This window comes from Danaus plexippus, chromosome 7 (assembly GCF_018135715.1).
Source record: "Danaus plexippus chromosome 7, MEX_DaPlex, whole genome shotgun sequence".
Lineage (NCBI taxonomy): Eukaryota > Metazoa > Arthropoda > Insecta > Lepidoptera > Nymphalidae > Danaus > Danaus plexippus.
The window spans coordinates 5699185-5724839 of record NC_083541.1 but is presented as its reverse complement, the minus strand read 5'-3'; the positions used below and the strand labels follow the sequence as shown (position 1 = coordinate 5724839).

The 25655-nt window shown below is 34.4% G+C and overlaps 3 protein-coding genes across 8 annotated transcripts; 2 read left to right on the top strand and 1 right to left on the bottom strand.

Moving 5' to 3' along the window:
* The first annotated feature begins 214 nt into the window (after nucleotides 1–214).
* LOC116770954 (transcriptional regulator ATRX homolog) lies at nucleotides 215–21505 on the top strand. 6 transcript variants are annotated; one of them, XM_061520782.1, is made up of 29 exons: nucleotides 215–410; nucleotides 3731–3810; nucleotides 5410–5591; nucleotides 6217–6338; nucleotides 6410–6441; nucleotides 6619–6810; nucleotides 7197–7302; nucleotides 7400–7492; nucleotides 7761–7901; nucleotides 8211–8327; nucleotides 8657–8823; nucleotides 9203–9366; nucleotides 9565–9702; nucleotides 9840–10015; nucleotides 10742–10863; nucleotides 11333–11456; nucleotides 11759–11821; nucleotides 11952–12093; nucleotides 12623–12797; nucleotides 13366–13478; nucleotides 14187–14295; nucleotides 14527–14698; nucleotides 15453–15662; nucleotides 17082–17235; nucleotides 17607–17740; nucleotides 18106–18193; nucleotides 18265–18365; nucleotides 18896–19106; nucleotides 19643–21505. In XM_061520782.1, exons 2-28 carry the CDS (start codon nucleotides 3731–3733, stop codon nucleotides 19100–19102), a joined length of 3624 nt encoding a protein of 1207 aa, XP_061376766.1. In that variant the 5' UTR covers nucleotides 215–410; the 3' UTR covers nucleotides 19103–19106; nucleotides 19643–21505. The 6 variants fall into 6 exon arrangements, with proteins under 6 accessions (XP_061376766.1, XP_061376768.1, XP_061376765.1 ...); XM_061520781.1 differs by lacking the exon at nucleotides 215–410 and adding an exon at nucleotides 932–3413 and having other exon boundaries at nucleotides 18908–19106; XM_032662603.2 differs by lacking the exon at nucleotides 215–410 and adding an exon at nucleotides 932–3413.
* LOC116770955 (uncharacterized) lies at nucleotides 21309–22179 on the bottom strand. The gene has a single exon (XM_032662606.2). It carries the CDS (start codon nucleotides 22095–22097, stop codon nucleotides 21558–21560), a length of 540 nt encoding a protein of 179 aa, XP_032518497.2. The 5' UTR covers nucleotides 22098–22179; the 3' UTR covers nucleotides 21309–21557.
* Nucleotides 22180–22388: 209 nt separating this feature from the next.
* LOC133318743 (DNA repair protein Rev1) lies at nucleotides 22389–25492 on the top strand. Its single transcript, XM_061520745.1, has one exon. The coding sequence runs from the start codon at nucleotides 22574–22576 to the stop codon at nucleotides 25337–25339; it is 2766 nt and encodes a 921-aa protein (XP_061376729.1). The 5' UTR covers nucleotides 22389–22573; the 3' UTR covers nucleotides 25340–25492.
* The last annotated feature ends 163 nt before the right edge of the window (nucleotides 25493–25655 follow it).

Sequence of the window (25655 nt, the reverse complement as noted above, 5' to 3'; positions counted from 1 at the left end):
CCAGAGTAAAAGTAATCGAGTCCTTTAAGATCAATATAAATCGTATAAAGATTATGCAATATTAGTAATACTATTAAATTATTGAATGCATCTAATTTAAACTCAATTAATTATTAATAGTGGAGTCAATCGTTACTTTCGAAGCATTGCATGCTTTCCTTTTCTTTCCCAAAATCTTGGCTCTCGCTTTCGCAAAGTCGTCTGTGTTGTCTATGGATCTTTTTCACGACTGTTTTGGATAGTTTATCTACCTTGCTTATTTCGCCGATTTTTCGGAATAGGAGTGAAAAATGTTTATGATTTAATGTTTCTTATGTACTTACAAGTACAAGAATGTGTTCTGATTATAGTTAAGTGTATCTTTTAAAATATTATATTGTAAAACGCTAGATCAGCCATTTACATGAAAGGTAAGTACAAAAAATTAGAGCCTCAATATTTTTTGTTTTGGTATAGAGCGATAGATTTGTCCCTACAACAAAGATAACGCTATTGCGTCTTTATATCAAGAATAGTTGTTTTTCATATGTTTATGTTACCAGAATATCGCAAGATATTATGCACATATCGTCTACATATACTACTAATCATATGTATACCATTGCCGCTATTTTGTGATATATTTGTATAGTTACTCACATAACCCAACCAAATCTAGAAGGACTTGCAAGGAGGCCGTTCCGATTTATGCAATACGTATTCACACAGAGTATCATACCTTTAGTAAGATTTACGCGTTCAACTTCATTTATCTGAGTTAATGTGTGTTAAATTTAACAGGGACTTAAAATCAATAAATTATATTTAGCAAAGGTCTTATTCAAATTAGAAAAACCTATTAGAAATGTTTAAAAACTTGTCAGCAGTCAGCGAAAGAAGTGTCAAGCATTAATAAAAGTTTGTTTTTTACTCTGTGGTTTTATTACTATTTTTGGAGTATTGGTTTATACCGCGACCAATTTTATTTTACAATTCGGGAGTTTAACTTATTTATTATTCTTGATGCTGTTTATGTTACCATTTAACATTATAAATTCATATTTTTTCAATGAAAAGTAGTGATTCGATAATAAATCTGAGAAACAGACAGTTTTAGTGAAATGGCGGACACGGTTCCTGTTAGCGAAGTTCTTAGCGAAGCTATGGAATATTTATCAAAACTGGGATCTAACTTGAGAGTTCGATCGGAAAATCTTAAAGAGAAGAGATTGAAGAAAGAGAAATTAAAGAATTCTCATGCCTTGCAGAAGGCCGCAAGTAAGGTGCTTTTGATATGTGAATTGTCGAAGAAGTCTATTGAGAACGTTGAAAGCGGCGTGAAGAAAGTACTAACTCAAATCGTCGCTAATCAAAGCAACGTTAGTGATGGCGGGAAAATTGCAAGTCGCAAATCGTCATTCGTTGACAGCAAAGTTAAATATGAATACTTTGATTATAAATCTCGCAAGTTAAAAATTAAACAAAAAATTAACTTGGACCATTACACTTCAGTTAAAGTTTTAACTAAACCCATGCCAATGGATATTCAAGAAAAGTATCCGGTTTATCATGACTGTGAATTGTATCGAAACAGGAAGAAACAAACTTGCAACTCGGAGAGCAACCGCAAGGACTCATCAGAAACAAAGGAGCTAGACAGCAATATTCATGTAAAAGGTAACAGTTCTAATATGGAATTATCTAAACAGGATAAAGAAAATCATTCAGAAAACACAGAAACTACCAGAAAACTTAGTAATGATGGTAATAAATGTATAAAAGATCAACCATCCAAAACGAAAGAGAGTAAATCAACTAAAACCAAGAGATTTAAACATATAAAAGTATTTAATGATAGTTCTGATAGTGAAACCGAAACGCAAAATAAAACTGAAAATGAAGTCACTTCAACTCAAAATTCAATTGAATGTGATACATCTAACAAAGAGGCAAACAATGATATAGTAAATATTGAAAACATATCAACTACTGTGGCTCCAGACCCTAGTAGCACGGAACAAAATGAACATGAGGGAAGCGAATTACACACAAATTCACCAAAAACAAAGGAAAACTGTGACATAGAGAGTAATGCAACCTTGAAAGAAAATGAAAATAAACAAATTGAATCAGATGTAGCAGAAATTCAAGGCGCATCAGTTGATAGTAATATAAGTAGCAATGTAAATACTGAAAACATTCCATCATCAAGTGATGCGATCAGCTCTAAAACTGATGATCAGTGTAGTGAGGGTGTTGCCGCTGATAAAACGAATGAAACCAAAAATGTTGATAGCCAGAGTTCAATAATTAAGCCTTTTATTAAATGTGTCAATATAAATAAACTATTGAAAGATGATAAGAAGGCATTCCCAATTAATAATGATAAGGAAGATAATTTAATAGAAAATAATATGCAAAAAGACGACATGAGTAGGAAGAAAAGTAATAATGTGACGGGCTGTGATCGAAGTCAAAGAAAACCTTTAAGAGCAGGTAAAAAATACCAAAGCGAACACATTGCCACGGAAAATGATGATGCTGAATATTGGAGAGAGAAGCGTAGTGAAGTGAAGAAGTTTAAGCCTAAGGATTTCCATATTAATATTATGAGACTGCCGGAATTCACCCAAGATTACCTAAAAAGCTACGGCTTGAAAAGAGTTATTCAAAATGGGAATACTGTGTTTGAATTTACAAAAGAGACAGAAAAAAATATCTCTAAAGATGTCCTGAATGTTAAGAGCTCTCCGTTGAATGAATCAGATTCAGACAGTGAAGAAAATTTAAAGAATCTGGCGGAAAATCTTAAAAATGATCTCAACAAGTCTAATAAGGATAATGGAAATCCTGCTTCAAATGAAGTTGGTGGAAGTCAAAGCAATCGATGTGTTGGATCTATTGATAATACTGAAAGCAATAATCTAGAAGAGAGAAGTAAAACACCTGATGTAATTATTAATAAAAATGATTCCACGTCAGTAGCACAGGATGAAATTAAATCCTCCTTGCTGAACGATTCAACTGATGATAATAGTCCAAACAAAAAGAGAAAACGACGTAGCAATAGTGTCTCCCCATCATCGAAACGAAAACACATGATGGAGAGCATACACGCTAAGAAAATGTTGCTCACAGACTCATCCAGCTCGGACACGGAGGACGAAGCGTTAACGGGTGCTCTGAAACAAATAAGGGATTACCGGTTAACAGGGAACTCGTCGGGTGACAAGGAAAAGAAGGATAAAAACAAAAACGAGTCATCCGATTCTGACTCGAGTTCGATATCTTTAAATAAAAGAAAGAGATCGAGAAGCAATAGTGAAGATAATGTAAAAGATAAAGATAAAGATATGTCGGGCAGTGAATCTAAGAAGACCTCCAGTCAGACAGAGGATAACTGCGAAGATGTTTCATGTTCGAGTTCCAAAAAGGTTAGGAGAGAGTGATTATTTGTTTTAATATTATCATACAATTATACTATTATTATTATAACTTTGCTTACATGAAGCGGGCTTTATCTCAGCACTTATTGTATGTGTATAGTGTGTTCATTTAAATGTAACTATTCATCTGAATGGATTATAGTAGTATATTATTATGTTTAAATGATTCTGATATTAAATAATGATTCGAATGTTTGTCTTTCATTTGAGTCTTCGACACGTTTAGGTACACGTACGTAGGTCAGGTTAGGGTGGTTAGGTTGTAATGCTTATAACAGTTTCATACACAGTTACAATTATTACAGATGGGGCGGTCTAAATCTAATGAAGGTAGCAGCAGCCAAAATACAGATTCTCAGGATACGTTTGACAAAGACATTGATGGGTAAATATTTCAGTGGGAGATAAATTAGAGGCTGGGGATTGTGATATAGCATGTCTCAGAACATATAACTTGCATTTATATTAGGGTTCCGTGAGAGTGACGTATCGTGTGTTTGTGTAAGCGTCCATATCTTCTAAAACGAGACCTTTTCCCTTTTCCCGTCTACATTTCTTTACTCACATACATGTGTACATATATTTTGTGGTATGTAAAACGGATCGGGTTATTCGATATGTATGTTTGTTTATGTTCGTGTTTGTTACGGCATAATGTGCATGGATTTGGGCATTGTGATGGAAATATTGGTATTTAGTTGATATTTACTATGGGAATACGTATTAGCTGCTTTGTGAAATAATTTATATTCATGCGTGAATTATGGGGCATATTATTCGTATTTGATAAAAGTTTTCTTAAATTTACTTTACAATTAAATTAAACACGAACTCAAAATGAAAACACTGAATTTTCGAAAGCTTCAACAGTGGGTGATGGAATTTTTTTTGATATCTAATATAAGTTCTGTATCATTACCCCCCAGTTTCAAACCACACACAGATAGCAGTTTTAGATTCGTCATCGTATGAGTAAAAAACTAGATACTGCGCGTTTGGAGTCTGATCATGTAATATAAGTAGAAATAGTATTTCCTTTACTATGAACATATATTTGAAGTATAAAAAGTTTCTTTTGTCGCATATTAAGTAAAATAGAATTTGATATTATATAAAACTCGTAAGTTTTTTAGTTGCCAGAATACAAAATTAAGAAAATTCTTTTATGATAAATATAGAAAATCTAAACATTAAAAAATATTGCAATAAGGCCGTTTTTGTTCAAGTACAACTAATATACTATACTTCAACTCGTACCCATTCTCTTTAAATAAACTTACAATTACACTACCTTTGTTTATATTTTATCAAAGCTGAGAGTTAGAAAAACGAATTATAATTAATATAATCATGTTGCGTTCAAAACCAAATACGTGAAGAAAATTAATTTAAAAAAATGTTAAGGTGAAAATTTTAAAATTATGACTTACATTACTTCGCTGACATGATATTAGATTAAATTAAAAGAAACCTCACTCCACAGTTTAACAGTCGATAAATATTGATGAAACAGACAAAAACACGGATAAAAAGTAAATATAAAATTAAATTATTCTGTACGCTTATCCCAAGTTTTGCATTTTCATACTACTTACGGGACGTTAATAGTTTTTCATGCATAAATCACGTGACATTTATAGTATTGACGCAGGTTAGCGAGTTAGAGACGGGAAATGCTTCGTAAGAGCGGCGATGCACACTTGATACACTGATTACGAAAACTATCAATAAAATATGTCACTTCACTGGAAAAAAAGCATAGATTTAGACGAGTGCTTTTTTGTGTTACAACTTACACGAATGAATGCCTTAAACATCTCTGGAGGCGCTCCTTGCTAGATCGAAATCATCCAAAAGTCTAAGACCTACACGCGGAGACTTGTTATTAATAAAAGATACAAAAAGCTATGTATGAATGTTGCCATAAGATGTAACGTTTCGGTATTGCAGAAAAAAAAATTTTTTGATGAATGATTTGTTTCAGGCTAACAAATTTAAAGTCTCTTGACAAGAAGCATCGCCGTCGGGAGTCCAATTCGTCGGCCGCGACACAGAACACGAAAAAACACACAAAAATGCCGAAGCCGTGCATCAGCGACGAGACCTTCCTCAAGGCGGAAAGCAGTTCGGACAACGCGTCTGTTGCAGACAGCGATGGGGGATACGGTTAATGAAAATTATGTTATTATATAGAGAATTCAATTAAAAAAAAAGAGAATTGTAGACGCTTTATAATAATTTAATATAAATATTAAAAATGTGATTTTTTTATATATATATTTTATTAGTCAGATTTTTCAACTAGGAACATATTAGAATGTTACCCCATTTATTAGATTTAATCTACTGTATTGTTTTTTTTTCAAAATTTTAATTATCAGTTCCTACATGTGTATTATGCTTAAAATTTGTATCCTTACAATGAGTCCGGTCCGTCAGACTAACAACAGACAGTGTTCAATTTTTCTTTTATATATCCAACATTATCTGTGTATTACATATATGAAAACATTTTAAAATTAAAAACTGCAAATTCAGTTTTGCTTTACCATGTAAACACATAGGGCTTTATTGGCGTATTGATCTTACTATTTACTAATATGACATATGATATGATATGATATGATATGATATGATATGATATGATATGATATGATATGATATGATATGATATGATATGATATGATATGATATGATATGATATGATATGATATGATATGATATGATATGATATGATATGATATGATTTGATATGATTGCTCTTAATTAATGTGTTAATTGTTCTTTGCAGAAGCTGAAGAGCTTCCGGCTATAACGTTGTCAGGTTTGAACGGAGACGGTGTCATTCACCTCGCCAAAGACGACCTGCTTGAAGAGAGCGACTCATCCAGCTCCCACGTTAAGAGCACACAGGTTACAACACTAACTGGATATTTGATATACATGTATATCTACATTTATTAAATCTGTATTTTTTTTTCTAGGACGGTAAAAAGAATGAATCTGAAGATGGCAAGTGAGTGCTTCCGTACATTATTAATTTAACCCTTAAATATACAAATCACTATGAATCCATATCATCTTGGTTATATTTTTATTCGAATCGTATTTTAAAAATTTATTTACATAATTATTAGATAAGCAAGTAGGTAGTATTACTTATATTTCCTTCTAATCAATGTTATAATTCCAGTTTAAAATCCAAGTCCCGTCGCAAGCTGGCGATATCTTCGGATTCCGAAGCCGGTTCCTCTCGCAAGAAGGACAGGGACGTGAAGCTGAGCGACTTCGAAGACTCCGAAGACGACTCCGAGCCCAAGAAGACTAAGAGGAAGAAGAAGGGCAGCGACAGTGACGCCTCGGCCGCCTCCTCCGCGGACGAGAGGTGAGAGCACACAGACACTGCCGGCGCATGTTTTGGGACGACCTTGAGAAGATGATAGGGAATACAACTCTGAACGTTTCGTTCTCTACCAGTTATTATTTTACCTCGTTGAATAGTTAACATACAAATACATATTTATGTAACTAAAAATCACTGTTATTGTACGTACTATCGTTATAAAAACTGAGCTGAAGACACATTTTGATGTATAGCATATATATATATATATAGGTATAGCATCACTTAGAATATGACACTGTGCAGACGTGGTTGATATACTCCTGGTGTATAAGTAAATAGTATATACACATATAAAAATAGTTTTAATTCGCGATTGTTTTCTTCGATAAGTATTTAGATATCGATGCTACTGAACATGTTTTCAGTAAGAAGAAACGTCGGCGCATAAAAAACGTCGACGAGAGCGACGGCTCGGGATCGGAGACGGAGAACGAAGGCAGAAATAAACATGGCAGAAAAAACATACGGAAGGTGAGGAAATATATGCTGAGGAGGTCACCGACCGGCGCGCCGCCGGGGCCGTGTGGCGCTACGACTGCTGTGGCATTGTATTTAATGACATTTACAGGTCATGAGCAAGAACCAGCTGGAGGAGGCCACCAAGAAAGCTGCCAAGGAGGAGAAGGAGAGAATCGCTCGGATAGCGGAGAGACAGAAACTGGTGGGTTCATGACATTAATTGATTATTAATTATGAGTTAACTGAAAATTCTTATTTTATATATTGATAAAGGTTTTCGAGTGCATTCAGTTAAATAACTTACATAATCGGATGTACTATCGCGTCTTTTATTACCTCAAAGCGCCCGGCGTTTCGCTTACTTCACAGCGACCGCGGTCTCGGACAGACGAGATGAACGTTTTTCATTACGTAGTTTATTTTTAATAGTTAATCTCAGTATATTTATAGTAATTTGTTATAATTTTCAGTATAACAATTTGGAATTCGATGAGTCGGGGAAGCCGGACGAGGTTGTGTTAGACAAAGTGGTTCTTGACTTTGATCCGGAGACGAAAGAGCCTTTGATAGAGGTCGATAAAGGACTCGTCAAGAAACTGAAGCCGCATCAGGTATGTTATATGTGTATATAACTATTATATATCGATTTTATATATAAAAAAAATCTTTGTAAAGTAAATTTATTTTAAGTCGAAAAATCTGTTATTAATATCGAAAATTAATGAAAACAGGGTAAATTTTGACGATTGATGAAAAAAAATCTGAATATATATATTTTTTTGCTTAACCAATATCCAACGTTGTTAAACTACGTAAGTCTCTATAAGTTCTGTATGATATTTTATATATATATATATATATATATATATATATATATATAATTTATTATTATTATTATTATATAAATATACATTTTTTAGGCTAACGGTATAAAGTTTATGTGGAACGCGTGCTTCGAAAGCGTCAAGAGAATTAAGAAAGACAAAGGCTCCGGCTGCATATTGGCGCATTGTATGGGTCTAGGGAAGACGTTACAGGTCGGTAACTATTAAATTATATATATAAGAAAATCGTAATTCATCGGTTTCTGTACATATAAAAAAACTAATGATGGGTGGAACCGTCAATGTAATATAACAAAACATGATAATTGTTATTAAATTTGTTGTTTTATGTTTCTGAACGTACATATATTGCAGGGATTAATTGCACCCTGTGTATCATTCTTCACGTCCTCATCACGGTAATCGGAATATTTAATCAAAATCAGTACAGTATATTTAACGTAACACATACATATATCCGTCCTTGCAAACTTTCCCGGTTATAATGTTATTAGTGTATAATACTATCCCACATGCTGCAGGTGGTGTCCCTGACTCACACGCTGCTCACTCACAGCTCGCTGACGGGTGTGAACCGCGTGCTGGTGGTGTGTCCGCTGTCCACCGTCCTCAACTGGGTCAACGAGTTCCGTATATGGCTGAAACACACCGAGAACGAGTATGACGTCGACGTTTACGAGTTGTCCAGGTCACTTTCGTATATTTTATGTATTTTGTAGTTTTTGTACGCGACCTCGTCTGAATAAATACGGAACTGGGATTAGAGGGATAAGGAAAATGTTTATTGGAAATGAGAAGCATGGGAGTTTGATAGGATGACTTTAGAGTCGGAGCGGAGTGACTCATTAACATATAATATAATATATTATTTGCTATAATATAATAACTAACTCTTATAATTGAATTAAAATTCAAATAAAGAGTTTAATATAGAATGAAAATTCAGGCTGAATAATACTCTTTTTGCAAATGGGTTAATAAACTACTGTAACAAAAATTTCCGAACATAAATATGTTCTCTGTGAATATACATGTTGACATAGTCTAAAGTTTGGTTTCGTTTGTAGATTCAAACAGAACAGCGAGCGCTCGTACCAGCTGTCCTCGTGGTTCGCGAGCGGCGGAGTGTGTGTGCTGGGCTACGAGATGTTCAGGAACCTGTCCTCAGACACCAACAAGAAGTTCAAGAAGAAGATGATGAAGAGCTTCCAGGAGAGCCTCGTGGATCCCGGTACGTATACACGCACACACACACACACACACACACACACACACCCACACACACAAATACGTCGAAGCGTTAATTTAAATTTTAATATAATGTTTTAATTTTGACGCTTTTCATAATAGGAGTGTTGATTGAATCAAACTATATAAAATTTAAAGGTAAATAATATTTTTGACTAATCATACAATCTTTGTATCCAAGGTCCGGACTTGGTGGTGTGTGACGAGGGACATCTCTTGAAGAATGAGAAGACCAGCCTCTCTCAGGCCATGAACCGTGTGAGGACGCTCAGACGGATAGTACTCACCGGAACCCCGCTACAGAATAATCTTAAGGAGTGTTAGTACACCACGTATACAGACATACCGACTGGCCATTTGTATTGAAGAATATTAACAATTTAACGAACATTAGCTAACCGTATCCAATGCGTTGATCTCGTGTAAATATTATTAATAAAAAAAATATTTTTCCAGATTACTGCATGGTTCAATTCGTGAAGCCGAATCTGCTGGGGAAGTACAACGAGTACCTCAATAGATTCGTGAATCCTATAACAAACGGACAGTACACGGACTCCACGGAACATGATATAAGGGTCATGAAGAGGCGGTCGCATGTGCTGCACAAGATGCTGGACGGAGCTGTGCAGGTAGAGATGAGCGCCGACACTGGATAGGCGCTCACTGACCTTAGGCGGAATTTACACACACCATCCCAGTATACTTATCATCTAAGGCTGTATTTCCACTTACTGTCTTAGTGTGTTTAAGTTTTAGGGCTACTTTTTCACTAACCATCAGGAATGATAGCCATGTGTGGAGTAGTACATAAAAAAGCTGAAGAGTTTGTCTGTATGTTTGTTAGAACATTAATCTCGGAAAAAAATATTTTATCTCTGGAGCTAAAAATTTTTGTTTACTAAAATTATTTTAGTCTGCGACCGTCCGTTTATGAAGACTGCTTATACACAAGATATTGAGCATCTAGCATCGCTGTAGGAAAAGTATAGAATGATAAAAGCGACGAAATGAGGTTATAAGACCAAGTAACGTTAACTAAAATTCCTTAACTTGCTCTCTTATTTCATACGGGTTATATCAAATCAGCTCTTGTTGATAAATTTTACTATTAATTTTAACTTCTACAGTAACAGGTATGAAGGCAAAGACGGTAACATTTTTAGAATGAAGATAGTACGAACAGAGGAGTTGTCCGGAGAATGTTGGTTAAATTTAAATGAATACTCGCGAAAGTATTACTTATAGATATATATGTATACTTTGAATGTGTTATATTGACAAATAATCATTAAACTAATGAACGAGGAGATTTAAAAACAAATTCTTAGTGTATTAACAGTGAATATTGTCGACAGAGGCGGGACTACGGGGTGCTGGCGCCCTTCCTGCCGCCGAAGCACGAATACGTTCTGTTCATAACGCTCACGGAAGTACAGATTAAGTTGTACCAACATTACCTTGATAACTACTCCCGGAAGTAAGTGGCGAATACGATACGTTCAGTATGCACACGCAACAATATGTACGCAAACATGTATTGGGAGAACCAAACAGTTAAGGTTGAATAGGTTCGGAAATCAAATGGAAATTTTTGGCAATAAAATAATGCTGGCGGATCAAGTTACATCCTTTATACGAAAATTTTAATTGACAAACCTGTTGAATTTATTTCAACAGGAATTTCACGTTATTTGAAATAAAAAAAAAAAAATTTCATATCTCGTATTAATAATAAACATCAGCCACTCGCGAAACATTAACTGAATATTGTCAATCCGTTATTTTTTTATGTACAATAACTCAAAAATGTATACATTAAAAAAATATATATGTGTTAATTATAAAAAAAATCCTCTTTTTTATACTTTTTGAGTTAAAAATTCGGTAAAACAATGTATGTTTAGGAATCATCACAGATTATATCATGACCTTCATATTATTTGTAGGCCGCTGGCTGGCAAGTCTTCTGGCTTCCTGTTCCCAGACTTCCAGTCGCTCCAGAGGATATGGACGCATCCGCTCGTACTTAAATATAACTCGGAGAGATATGAAATTATGCAACAGAAGAAGGTGAGTGTGACATGAGGTATATACGGGTGTATATCTGATATTAACTATTAAACGTTAGAAGCAACTCAAGAAAGAGACGTTACGAAGTATTACATTGAAAATCAGAGAGAGGAGTTTGGACGGTGGAGGGGAGCGTTTAACGCGCGTTAGATAGGATCCCTTTAACCTACACCTGGGTCGCAAGTCCAAGGCACCGTTGAAGCTCCTCTCCCGGAAACGCGATGGACCCGGAACCCCCAAGATGAATCCATTGAATGCTGAGAGGTTTCGTCTCTGTTATATTTTTAATTAATTTTTTTCAGAGGGAGAGAGAGGAAGAAGATTCTGAGATGTCTGACTTTATAGACGACGACTCGACACCGGATGTGAGTGTATTTTTTCTTTAATGAAAATTAAAATATAAAGTCACTATGGTTATTACTTATCGTTAAAGATACCTTGTTTTTTTTTTTAATTTTCTTACAATATTTTAATGTGCTTATGTACGTTATCCAGGAATCATCTACAGAAGAATCGTCTGATAGCTTATCTGATATGAGCGATGACAGTCGGAAGAAAAGTAAGAAGAAGAAGTCGGGGAAGAAAGGTAAAGGAAAAGATAGCAAGGTGACGCGGCGCGGAACACGGGCGAATCCAGGTACGACGTGTAGCTTAGACGAAAGTCTTTTGATAGAAGAAAGATCTTTTGTCATGAAGCAATGTTACTGTAACTCTTAGTCCTTTGCTTTATGTATCCTTCTGTGTGACAGATATTCCAGTCATACAACATACTATGTGCATTATTTGCATACTAATTTAGGATAAATACATTTTAAGGTAGAATAAATTTTCTACTTAATAAAAAAAAATTCGTAATTCCAAGCTCTCACAACACTCGCCACTTATGAATGCTTTCAGATTCTCACAAAGAAGTTTTGCGATCCTCGTGAATGAAAATTTTGAATTTATATCATGTATATTTGTACTACTTTTGCCACATCTTTAATTTATTTAAGGAAATTATAAAAAAATATATATATCACAAAATAAAAAATTTGTATAATAAATGGAATTAACGCATACTCCACCTGTAGGTACTAGTTATTAGATATACAAAATAATATAAGAGCCTAGTACGGATGTAAATTTATATCAAAATAACTAATTGGATGTAACGTCCGTTCCAGTGGAGATGGAAGACGAGCCAGCTGTGCTGGATTCAAGGGATCTGAAGACGGAGAACCCGACGGAGTGGTGGATGACGCTGGTCAGCGAGGACGAGCTGGACGATATGAGGCACTCGCACAAACTAGTGCTGCTGTTCGATATACTGAGGCAGTGTGAGGCTATCGGGGATAAACTGTGAGTTTATAGATACTAGGTAATCACTAGTAAGCATAGGTAAGCATAGGTAGGTAATTCTGCGTAATACTAGGTAATACTGCATACTTAAAACAACAATATTACTCAAATACTCAACAATACTCAAAACAAGAGCTAAATTAATTTAGTTCACAGCTCAATAGTCATATCGCATTCAACACTACTTACATTTTTCTACTTCGCTCGTATTCTATGCCGGCACTGCCCGTCGGGGTTGGTCTCATTCAAATAGAATTGACAGCAAGTGTGCTTTAATGTTAAGTGTTACAACGACAGGTACGGTCTAGTGTTGCTCTCACCGCGCCTGTATATGCTAGGTAGTGATTTTCCGCAGATCCGTATCTGTATCCGCGGATGTTATCATTAAATATCCCTATCCGGATCCGTGTCCGTGGATATAAATTTTTGACGATCCGTCGAATCTCTGATATTAAGTTGTTATCTATATAGGTTTTCGCTTGAATAACTTCAAACCGTCGGTATCGAGTCTGTCAATCGAGCTCTTACTACGGCAGTAATAATTACAATACTTAATTTTGTTTATCAGACTGGTGTTCTCCCAATCTCTGTACTCGTTGGACCTGATAGAACATTTCCTGGGCAAGGTGGACGACGCGACGCAGGAGGCGAGAGTTGATGAAAAACTAAATGGACATGTCGGTCAGTATATGTGTGTTAACTTTGATGTTAATTTATAGTCTCTATATTAGAGACGCTATCAGAACTGAATTTACTAAAAATAATATCCGATAAATTTTACTATTAATTTATTAAATTTACAGAAAACTAAAATAAATTTAAATTATTAACCTTATCCTGAAATGAAATCTGAGTGTTATGGATGGGGAAATCTTTACACAAACGACAAGAGAGTTAAGATCTCTTTTAACAACTGCTTTTCCTACTCTTACATATTCTTACAATATATATATATATATATATATATATATATCTTATAAATCACACAGCGGTCAGATACATTAAACCTTAACCTTAACTTAGACTATACTTTGTCATATAATAAAGAGCGGGGGAAAAATATTACTTTATTAGTTCAGTCGACTTCTGAAGAATTTAGGGCTTTCACATATTACGTTTTATATGTAAAGAAATGATTCAAAATTTTCAGTATGTAAGGATGTATGTTTATCGCACGTAAGGATATATAACGCGATATATATTTTTATTAATGTTTGAATATTTCTATGTACTGTTTGTAAAATGAAAGTGAATAATAGTTTCTTCCTAGCCACACCTCGTTATAACGTTAATAATGTTCAATTTCGTCACACACTCTTCGTTACAGGAGTAGATTTTGTGTCATTTTATATGTTGTCTCTTGTTATTAAATGATTTGTTTTTCCTTAGGTTCCTGGTCCCCCGGGATCGATTACTTCCGGCTGGACGGGTCCACGTCCTGTGAAAACAGATCTATATGGTGCAAGAATTTTAACAGGGAAGATAATCCTCGAGCGAGGTGAGGCTTATTAAATCACTAGCTGATAGAAAAACATTGTGACAATTAATTCTACATCCTAAATATCCCGGGTCAGTGGTTCATTCGAATCGATAAGAAATTTAAAAATTACTACAGACCTATGATATTTAATTTTCATTATCTTACATCTCGTGTAACGAATGTCACGTTTGTTGATTATTATCTGTTCCACACTGAAGTAATTTATTGTATGAGACCTAACATGCGAAGGTTGTTCCTGATCTCGACTCGTGCCGGCGGCCTGGGCATCAACCTGGTGGCGGCCAACCGCGTCGTCATATTCGACGTGTCGTGGAACCCCTCGCACGACGTGCAGAGCATATTCAGAGTGTACCGCTTCGGACAGAAGAAACCCTGCTATATATACCGATTTTTGGCTATGGTGAGGATTTTTATTATCAATACATATTACAAAATAAAGTCCCTCGCCGCGTCTGTCTGTCCGTCTGTTCGCGATAAACGGAAAAACTACTGCAGCGATTATCAAACAGTTATCACCATTCGATAGCGTGATCCTCGAGGAAGGTTTTAGTATGAATTTGTTAAGTTTTTGTATTTACTTGTGTGTACATTAACGATATTTGTTGAAAATGTCGGAAAAACATGAGCCGTCTGAGGGTTTTTAAAGAAAACGCTGCCTAAAGTCTTTGAGATATAACAAAACAATATATGATGGAATTGTGTATCTTATAAAGGTCTACAGAAAAGTCCGCGGTGGCATATGTCTATACCTTAAGGTTAACATACTATATCCCTTTTACAACTCTTAAAAATAGGCATTCCTAAAACGTTTATTGGAATGCTATTTACATAAATAGGGTATTAAGTCTTATCAAAATATATTAGTTCGTTTTCAAGCCTACGTCACTATCTGTAAATTACTTTTTAAACTATTTATTCGGAAGCACCAATTGAAAGTTAGTAAATATAAGTTTAATAATTCTCAAAATTAAATAGGATGTTTTATATTTTTTTTGTAAAGAGCCGAAGTCGGGGCTGGTAACTAGTATTTATATATATGAATATACGTAAGCGTACTTGTATAATCTTGACCAACAACTAACACGAAAAATTCTTATAATAAGTTACGTAGATATTTAAATGTATGTGATGAAGAATTTTGTTATCATTCTCAGGGCACGATGGAGGAGAAGATCTACGAGCGGCAAGTGACGAAACAGGCGATATCGAAACGAGTCATAGACGAGCAGCAAATAGACCGGCATTACGCCGAGAACGACCTGGCCGAGCTGTACAAGTTCGAACCCAACCCGCCGCCCAGGGAGATACCGCCGCTGCCGAAGGACAGGCTGTTCGCTGAGATGCTCAAGGAGCACGAGGCACAGGTCGCTATCGTACTTTCAAACAAATTAGACTTCAGAAAACATCGATTATGCAGTCTCTTAGACTATGTTTTGTGTTTCGGTTTCTACCTACAAATTCGTCTCCACTGATGACTCTACCGCTTGTCTTACTACGAGTTTACATAAACGCGGAGTTATACATAAACCTGCGTCGATAGTAACGTGTGTGGATATTTATGAATGGAATACAGCAAACACTCCGTGTGTATAGTGAAGTTGCAAACTGGTGGTAGGCGCACAGATATTAAACTTAATGAAATATAAGGCTCTATTGGTTTACTCATTATTAGGAAATTCAAATTGAAAGACCAAGAGTTCGGACTCTTACTGATAGAAACACAACTTTTAAACGTAGGACCACAGATTGCGATCAATGAGATGTTTTGTCTTCGTTTCAATATAGTCCAGTTGTTTCAGGCATCTTAAAACCCATTCTGGGGAAAGATTCCCGGTGAGCTGAATTTTTGTATACACCTTTATTACGGCGTTATTATGAAGTTGTAAAAAATCGGTATTGTGCGAGCAAAAAAATTTACAAAGGTCAAAAGGTCACGAAAATCAGTTTTTTGCAAATATTTCGCGACCTATTGCTCGGAGGTCAATTGAGGTCATTATAAAATTATTCCTCATAAAATTGTCTACCAATAATGTCTCTTGCAGTTTTTCTGCAAAATTTACGGAATGCACTCACATACCGTATTGTATATCGTAAATTGTACACCAAGGCGTAAACTCTATTGCTTTTTATTAATATCTGTAAGTGTCTTGAAATCTTTTATTTTATATTTAGACATTTCAAGAAATATATACGTATTTATCGCATAGAGGTTTAGGTTTTTAGTAAGACGTAGTAAGTCTCATGCCAAGATTATCAAACAGTTCCGTTGGATACGGACTTAATTCATATTGTGAATATTCACAAAGATTTTCAAATTCAAACTAATTCGTTGAAATATCAATAGCGGATCGTTCGTTACCTTGCAGCTAGGAACCATGATAGGAGCGTTTACTGATGATGATGTTAGGACTCTCTCCTGTAGTTCTGTGTCAACAGGAATTGTTGGCGATCACAAAATCAACTGTTACAATGCCAAAGAAATTGATCTGCAGTCAATTAAAAAAATTAAAGGAATAACTTTCGACAAAATTCAATTAAAACACTACAAAAATTCAGCTCACTAGGAATTTTTTCCCAGATAAAACCTAAAATGACCGACTGGACTAATATAAATTGCATAAAAAAGTAATATATGTTTTCCATAGTATTAAAATAATTTTCACTTTATTAATTCCATATTTTAAATACACTTACCAAATTAATGTTCTAGAAAAACTCCTGTAAACATATATATATATACTGAATACTATATATATATTATTAAAATAAACTTTTATTTTCAGATCTACAAATATCACGAGCATGACTCCCTTTTAGAGAACAAGGAAGAGGAGACCCTGACAGAAGAGGAGAGGAAGGCGGCCTGGGAGGACTTCGAGAACGAGAAGACGCGCCCGCCGCCCGCGCCCTTCAACTATAACATGCACAACGGCATGAGTACGATCATTGACAATAATCACGTGTTTCATTAATGACCTCTAGGACCTTAACGAGCTCTCATACACATAAAACTAATATTCACGCATTTACTATGCGTTTTTAATTACTTTAACAACATGCTCCCGACGTATCGGCTATTCGGTTATCGGCGGCAACAGTGATCGCTAAGACGAGATGAGCTCTAATCTGAGATGACATAAATCATTAAAATCGCGTAGTGAATCCGAACATATAAGTTTTATTTACATTTGAATTGATCACTGACTAAAGCCAAATACAACTTATATATATTATTAGGTTAGAGACTTAATATTTATATGGAATCCACATTACCATATTAATTGAAGTTAATATTCGTCTATTTCCAGTGCCAGGTCTATTCGCCCAACAACAGCAGCTGGCGTATGCGGCGCTAGCGGCCATGTTGAGGAAAGAAACGCCGGGAATAAACGACAGTCAAATACGGGACATGCAGACGCTACTATACAACTCGAACCCAGCCGTTAGTACACAGCTATAGAGCTATACAGCTATTGTGTTTAGATTATTTTTTGTTAGAAGTAACTAGTCGTACACGGTACCCTAACTACCGGGTGCATACGGCCCGCGCTATGTACGGAGAATAGTGTATAGTTTTATTGAAATAAAATTTATCTGTTCAGATATTCGGTGGATATGACTATGGCGTAAGTTGTTGTCGATATTTGTTTAGATTTATTTTATTATTTATTTTTCTTTTTGTTTTTCGTTACGCCATATTTGTATTTTCTTTGGAGCATGAGTTATTCTATCACTATACAACTATATATTACACGTTGTGTATTTGTCGTTTGTTGTGTTGTATATAAATTTGTCGTTTCCGTGCAGCTGATGCAGAAAATGGGTGAAATATATAAATACGCTCAGCCGGGCATGATGAACCCGGGCATGATGAACCCGGGGATGGTGAATCCAGGTAATGTGTCAATCAGATGTCAATTAAATATAGATTTAAATGTCGGTATAAGTGAATATTATTTATGTCAGGCGGCGGTATGGGTGTGGGTGGCAGCAGCGGCCTGCAATACGAGCCGCCCTGGCAGCGTCAGCAGCAAATGCGAATGCAACAACTCATGCAGCAACAAAACGTGAGCTCACACAGTTATTCACGTCTCTTAAATATTATTAGGCTTATTTCTAAACTGCGGCGAATCTTTCATACAGTTAATGCTTTAAAATCTCCAATAGATAGATTATTTTTTTCTTACAATTTGTGTTTTTCATACAGTTTGTTTCTTCCGTGGAGTGGTCAGGCACTGTTCGATTTATATCAAAGAATCTTGTTTCATATATAAAATTTGAAATTCCCTAATCAAGTTATTGATTTATATCCACCCACCGTCACTTGTTATAGTCGAGTACTACCAGTTTGTACAATCGATTTTTTATTAACGGTTTTTCGAAAATATCTCTCTCATGTTCGATATCAAATGAAAAATTTCGCTTTTTAACTTTTAATATAAGAATTTTCGCTCTCATTTTTAATATAAAAAAAATAAATAAATAAAAAGAATATTCATAGGACGTCAAATACAGTACATTGAGCTAAAAAGTAATGTAAATCTAGTAACATGATTATATAATATAGAAGTTCCCGACTCAAATAATAACTGAACAGATGGGTGCAAAGTACTACGCAGGGGGTCTCGGCAGCCGCGATCCGGTGGCGATGGCGCTGCAGCAGCAGAGGGCGAGGGAGATGATGCTGGGCGAGCGGACCCGGCCCCGCGGACGACCGCCCGGCCGCTCCGCCGCCGGACTCGCGCATGCCACAGCGCACGCCGCAGCCACGCCCACCGACGTCGTCAACCTCGACTCCGACTAGACTGGTTGGTGGACAGGTGTAGCTATACTATGACATACAGACATCACGACGTGATGTCTGCTTAGATTGGATTCATTGCTTTAGGTATTTAAGAGTAGGACCTTAGTTAAATGGTTTTTCGTACACATGTCATACACCAGTACATAATACATACTGTCTTTGTCTTTTTTTTTTTAATTATAATTTGTACAAAGTTTTATAATATAAATTGCGAAATTATTTTTAAAGAAACATTTTCATATAATTTATTTCTTTGTGATTGAAAAATAAACATTGTAATTATGTTATTAACATTAGGACAATGTTGAGCTAATAATTAAAACTTTTAAATAAATAAAAAAAAAATTTAACACAAACAGGAGTCGAATCTGTAAGATCTGGACTATGGAAATAACGACTGCAACGCGATGCTGGTCTTGTTTAATTATACTTGCCATATACAATAGCGTTGACGTTTAGTGCAAAAAGAAGTTGTGGGTGTTTGGAATAAAGTTTAGAATTATACAAAAAAAATATTTATACAAACCTCCATTGTTACAGATTGGTGTAAATTAAAGTGTATAGTGAACATTAAGGTGCTACGATCACGAAGTAGGCTTGAACTAAGTGGCGTGGAAGAATGGACCGGGTGTATACCTATATATAATCAACATGCGAGTGGTGTAATAATATAGTTGTCTGTCGCCTCGGCTCACTGGCCACATATCACGAATCTCTATTAGTTTGTCAGACGTACGACTACCTAGTTGTCAGAATTGAAAATGAAATAAATGTCAAATGTAACGGTTGCGGTGACATATCAGAATAAAATTAACATGCAGCCTACCTATTAACCGCTACTAGCACAAGTCAGATTTTATTGTAAGTGTAGTTGAAACTGTGCTCAAAATTATGACTACTGGATACATTGTAACTTCTGAATTTCAAAATTATACTTAAAATAGTACATTACGGTTAGATGTGTAGCCGTTTTATGTGGATAACGATAATAACATTTTAAACATTAAATAAATACTTAACATAAAGAGGGTGTACATATATATTATATAAGGGTATCATTTACAACATTATTTTATATAAAATGAAAACTATTCAAAAAATTTCTTTTCATTATTGTTATTCACATAGAATATAATGAAGCATCTCATGAGTGTAAGTGGTATAATATATTTGATGTCTTGAGATGCTTTTGATGTTAGCTTGACTATTTTATATATCTCTCAGTACAGGAAATTAGTGTTAAGATATATTGATATGTCTGTAGATAGAAACTTCGTGTCCACCATCCCACATTAGTGTCGCGAGCCAACTTATAACGTCTTTAATTGCTTGCTTTGTTATAAATATCAACATGACAAAATACAGCATTGAAATATTTCAATACTAACACTCGATGCTACTCAACGTTATTCCCGTTATGGGTACGTACTAAAACGTTAGTAAATATAGTCGCATGTAAATTTACAAAACAATCCACTGAGGATCAATCAACGGCTTTTCGGTTCTCAATATAGTGTTTTCTATTCGAAACTTGTTAATGCAACTAATGCCTAAATTAACATTTTCTTCCACATTCTTATATCTAACACAAGTAAGATCCATTGAGAGATTGTTATATTAGCAACAATTGAATTGTTTATGCTCTCTTAACTCATTTATCGTTGTATAAATAATCATGATTATAAAACCTCATTTCGGGTAACTCAAATATATATATATATATAAAAAAAAAATCAAATTTTTTTAAGATACCATTCCAAAAGAACACAAAATATTCTAATGTCCTCACAGTATCCTATTTCCAGCAATTTTTAAACATAATTATTAATTAAAATAACATTTTGTTAACCTATGTACTAATAAGCCCTCTATTTATTTGCCCGGCCCTCGGGCGTTTTAGTTGTGATATTGCTTAATCTTAAAATTTTTGTATACGTTTATTTTATTGGGTCACATCGAAGTGACTTTAATTTTAGATTCAGCGATTATTATAGTTATTGTTTAGATAAGTATACTATACCAGTTAACAGATGAAAAATGATGTAGCATTTCATTTTATGCTGTTAGATTATTCTTTTTTAATAATAAGACATTTTGAATGTTGATTTTTTTACAATTTCTTAGATTTTATGCTTACCCTATATGTTATTTATAGTTTTACACAAAGTATAATGAATGAACAGTATTTCATATAGAATTTAGGATATTTTTTATCTAATATTATAGTAATATTTTTAATTTCTGGTTGGAAAGAGAAGCTTGAGGTTGAATGAGATTGATACACAAGTAAGAAAATTGCTATAATGGTTTATTATTTATGTAAAATATAATTGTAACTGTAGAAAACTTCCTATTATTTTGTAGTACAATTGAAGTATAATAAATGATTTGGAAATGTGTAAATGATTTTTTTGACATACTGCTTCAAACTTATTTAAACCTACCAATAACAACATTAAATATTAAGATTTGGTATGCCAGTCTTAATACCAATAGAGACTTCTATATACTTTAATATCCTAGTGGCCAAAAATTTAGCATCTTCTGGTTTTGATATATTTCCACTTATTAAATCAAGTTTGTTTTCTGAAGTAAATGATATTATTTCACTTGCATTCACAGCCATTGTGTTTATTGGTAAACCACTGGTATTTAACAGCACTACTCGTCGTATTCTAAGATCTGGATGCACTTGTTCTAACATTTTTCTCGCCCATTCAACGCAGAAGATTCGACTCGTGTCCATCGCCAGCACTACGAAGTCTATAGCTAATTTACCAGTCAAATCTGACTGTCTTACGATGTCTTCCAAACTAAAAGAACGCAGTACAACGAGTTTCCATCTATATTCTCCTTTGGTGTGCACGTCTATTATAGCTTCAGAAACACTTTCTATAATATCACTGTTAGAAGAAAGAACTGCTACGGTCAAATTGTTTTTACAAGAGCTAGGCCCTACCCAGGGAACAATTAAAAAATCTTCTATTGTTGACATTTCTATAATATTCTGTACGTTCAATTCAAATAGGAATATTTAAATTGATTTAAAGGAAAAACGACGATAAGTCAAGATTCGTTTTGAAATAATGACAGTTAACTGATTTTATATTATTGTCAGCTTAAAAAAATAGGTTTCGTACGGATCACACTCTAAACATATTGTTTAATTTTTCTACTATTAATCATCAAGCAATTATAATTTAGTATTATTAAATTAATGTATAATTTATTTAAATAAATTGAGAACGTAATAATTTGAAAACATAATATGTCGTTTTAGGCTATTATTATTTTATATTACTTTACGATTAGGTATTCTGTGATGTAGTAGTAGTTAAATCTGACATCCTGACGTTCTAGTTAGTAACCAAGCTAAGGCGGGAAAACAAAACAGTGTAAGGGTTTTTCTTCTATAGTTATGTATCTAATATCCATAAAGAAATTGTAAAATCATACATTCAGATTGAAATAATGAGTAGAAGAGATGAAAGATTTCCTGACAATGGTTTTGAAGCTTGGGGTGGGTATATGCATGCTAAAATTGCGAAACTTGAAGAGCAATTTACAGCAGGAATAGGAAAAGAAAATAAATTGACAGATATATTTAAAGGTGTCAGTATTTATGTTAATGGTTTCACGGTGCCTTCTGCAGACGAATTGAAGGAATTAATGGCTATACATGGTGGAGTGTATCACACTTATCAAAGAAGTAATGACTTCATTATAGCTTCTAATTTACCAGACACAAAAGTAAAAAAAATGTGCTTGGCAAAAGTAGTTAAGCCAGATTGGATCACTGATAGTATAAAGGCTAAAAAATTGTTAAACTATAAAGAATATTTACTCTATCGAAATTCAAGAACACAGTCTACAATCAAATTTAATCAAGAAAATAATAAAAGTCAAATTGGTAATGTTGGTGACACAAAAAAAATGCTAAAAGAGACCAGTTTATTAAAAGTATGCCAGATATCTTTGAAGGCAGAAGATGTGGTTTCAAAAAATTCATATACTGATACAAATTCAGCTGAATGTTCAAATCTTCAGTCTGCTGATTCCAAAAGTAGAGATAACACTTACAAAACTTTTAACTGTCAACCCAGTGACTCAGTTAATAAAGATAAGTATGCCAAAACTGCAGCCGACCCAAATTTTATCTCAGAATTTTACAACAACTCAAGATTACATCATATTTCTCAACTCGGTGCTTGTTTTAAACAACATGTCAATGATTTGAGAGAAACTAGTGACTTTAGTTTTCCTGCAAGAGAAAGTTTAAAACACAAAATTTTAGCTTTAAATAATGAAAACAGATATTCAAATGTTTGTTTTGAGAATGGTAAGACTATTATGCATATTGACATGGATTGTTTTTTTGTATCTGTTGGTTTGAGAAATAGACCAGAATTGAGAGGAAAACCGGTAGCTGTTACACATTCAAAAGGAGGCCAGCCTGGAAGTAAACGGTCTGGCAATGATGCAATTACTGAATCCAACTTATACAAACAAAGGCAAGCCAAAAAAATTGGTATTGCTCTGGATATCAAAGACAATATTGATACAGAATCTGCTGAAAGTGGTTATGAGGAGGAATCATCATATGGGTCTATGAGTGAAATAGCTTCTTGTTCTTATGAAGCAAGGGATAAGGGCATCAAAAATGGAATGTTTATGGGGAAAGCTCTGAAGCTTTGCCCCGAATTAAGGACAATTCCATATGATTTTGATGGTTACAAAGATGTTGCTTTTAAATTATACAACACTATAGCTAATTACACATTAGATATTGAAGCTGTGTCATGTGATGAAATGTATGTTGATTGTACAGAACTCTTGAAATCAATGAATGTCAGTGTTACTGACTTTGCCACCGCTTTGAGAGATGAGATAAAAAGTATAACTAAATGTCCCTGCTCAACAGGGTTTGGTGGTAATAGATTGCAAGCTCGCTTGGCTACGAAGAAAGCTAAGCCCAATGGACAATTCTTTCTCACAGCTGATATAGTTAATGATTTTATGTACAATATAGAACTTAGTGATCTACCAGGTGTTGGGTATCAGACTTCACATAAATTAGAATCTTTAGGGTATCAGATTTGTGGATCCCTGTTAAGCTTGAGCTTAATAAACCTTCAACAACATTTAGGAAAAAAGACTGGCGCACAATTATATGAACAGATTCGTGGACAAGACTCACACCCTTTATCTTTCCACACAGTGAGAAAATCTGTTTCCGCTGAAGTAAACTATGGTATTCGTTTTGAAAATAATGATCAATGCAAAGAGTTTTTAAAGCAACTTTCTGCTGAAGTCCATTCTCGGATGCAACAATTCAAAGTAATTGGCAAATGTATTACCTTAAAATTGATGGTCAGGGCTGAAAATGCTCCGGTACAAACTGCAAAGTTCATGGGTCATGGCTACTGTGACGTCATAAAAAAGTCTACAACATTGCAAAATGCAACTAATGATGTTGAAATAATAACAAAGGAAGTTATTTCAATATGTAAGAAACAAAACATAGATCCAAAAGAAATGCGTGGAATAGGAATTCAAGTCACTAAGCTAGAACCAATCAATATTAAGCCAATAAAAGGAGCAATTAACAAATTTTTGACGTCCAAACCCGTCCCTAAATCTGAAAAAAATATTTCAAATGAAAACATTGTTGACATAGGTGTTAAAGTTAAAGTACCTACGACTCCGAAAAAAGTTACAACTTGCACAACCCTACAAAAATCTCCTATTCTAAATATATCTAAATCTCCTAAAGGGAAGAGAAGAGGACGACCACCTAAACATTCTAAACCTCAGATATCTTTTAACCCACTTAGTAGATTTTTTCAGTCAAATACTGAAATAACTGTTAAAAGTGAAATAAAAACAGAAGAATTAAGCAAAATCGTCATAAAAGAAGATATATCTAAAGAAGAAAAGCCGAAGCCCCAGGGTTTACTCGGATTACCGTGGGATAAAATAAGAGAATTACTCCGAGCCTGGTTTGAAAGCGGACAAACTCCTAAACATTGTGATATCCAATTAATTGCTGGTTACATGCGAGACATGGTAATGAATAAAAATTTAGAACAACTATATATATTAATAAATTTCATGAATAGAAGAATACGTGAAATGAACGATAATGTTTGGAAAGAAGCGCAGAATTTTATTATAGACCAAGTACAAAATGCCATGATAGCTGTCTATGGAAAGAAGTTATTTCTTGCAGATGGATAAATATAAGGAAATAACATTTAAATATCTTTATATTTCATATTACCCCTTGGCTTAAAGAGATACCGATGGATTTGACGGCTTCTACTTCGGGTTTAAACATATATTTGCATTTATATAGGAGAAAAAAATTGGTATATTTCATTTTATTTATACCATAGAACGATAAACAATTAGGCTGCTGTACTATGTATTAAGACAGCTATATGCACATAAAAAGATGTAGCAAAATGTCCGAGAAATTTCATAATTCTGTAAGCGTTTTGTATAGCTTCAAACTAACGATTAGTCCAAGTTTGGTAACGGGATGTAAAACTGA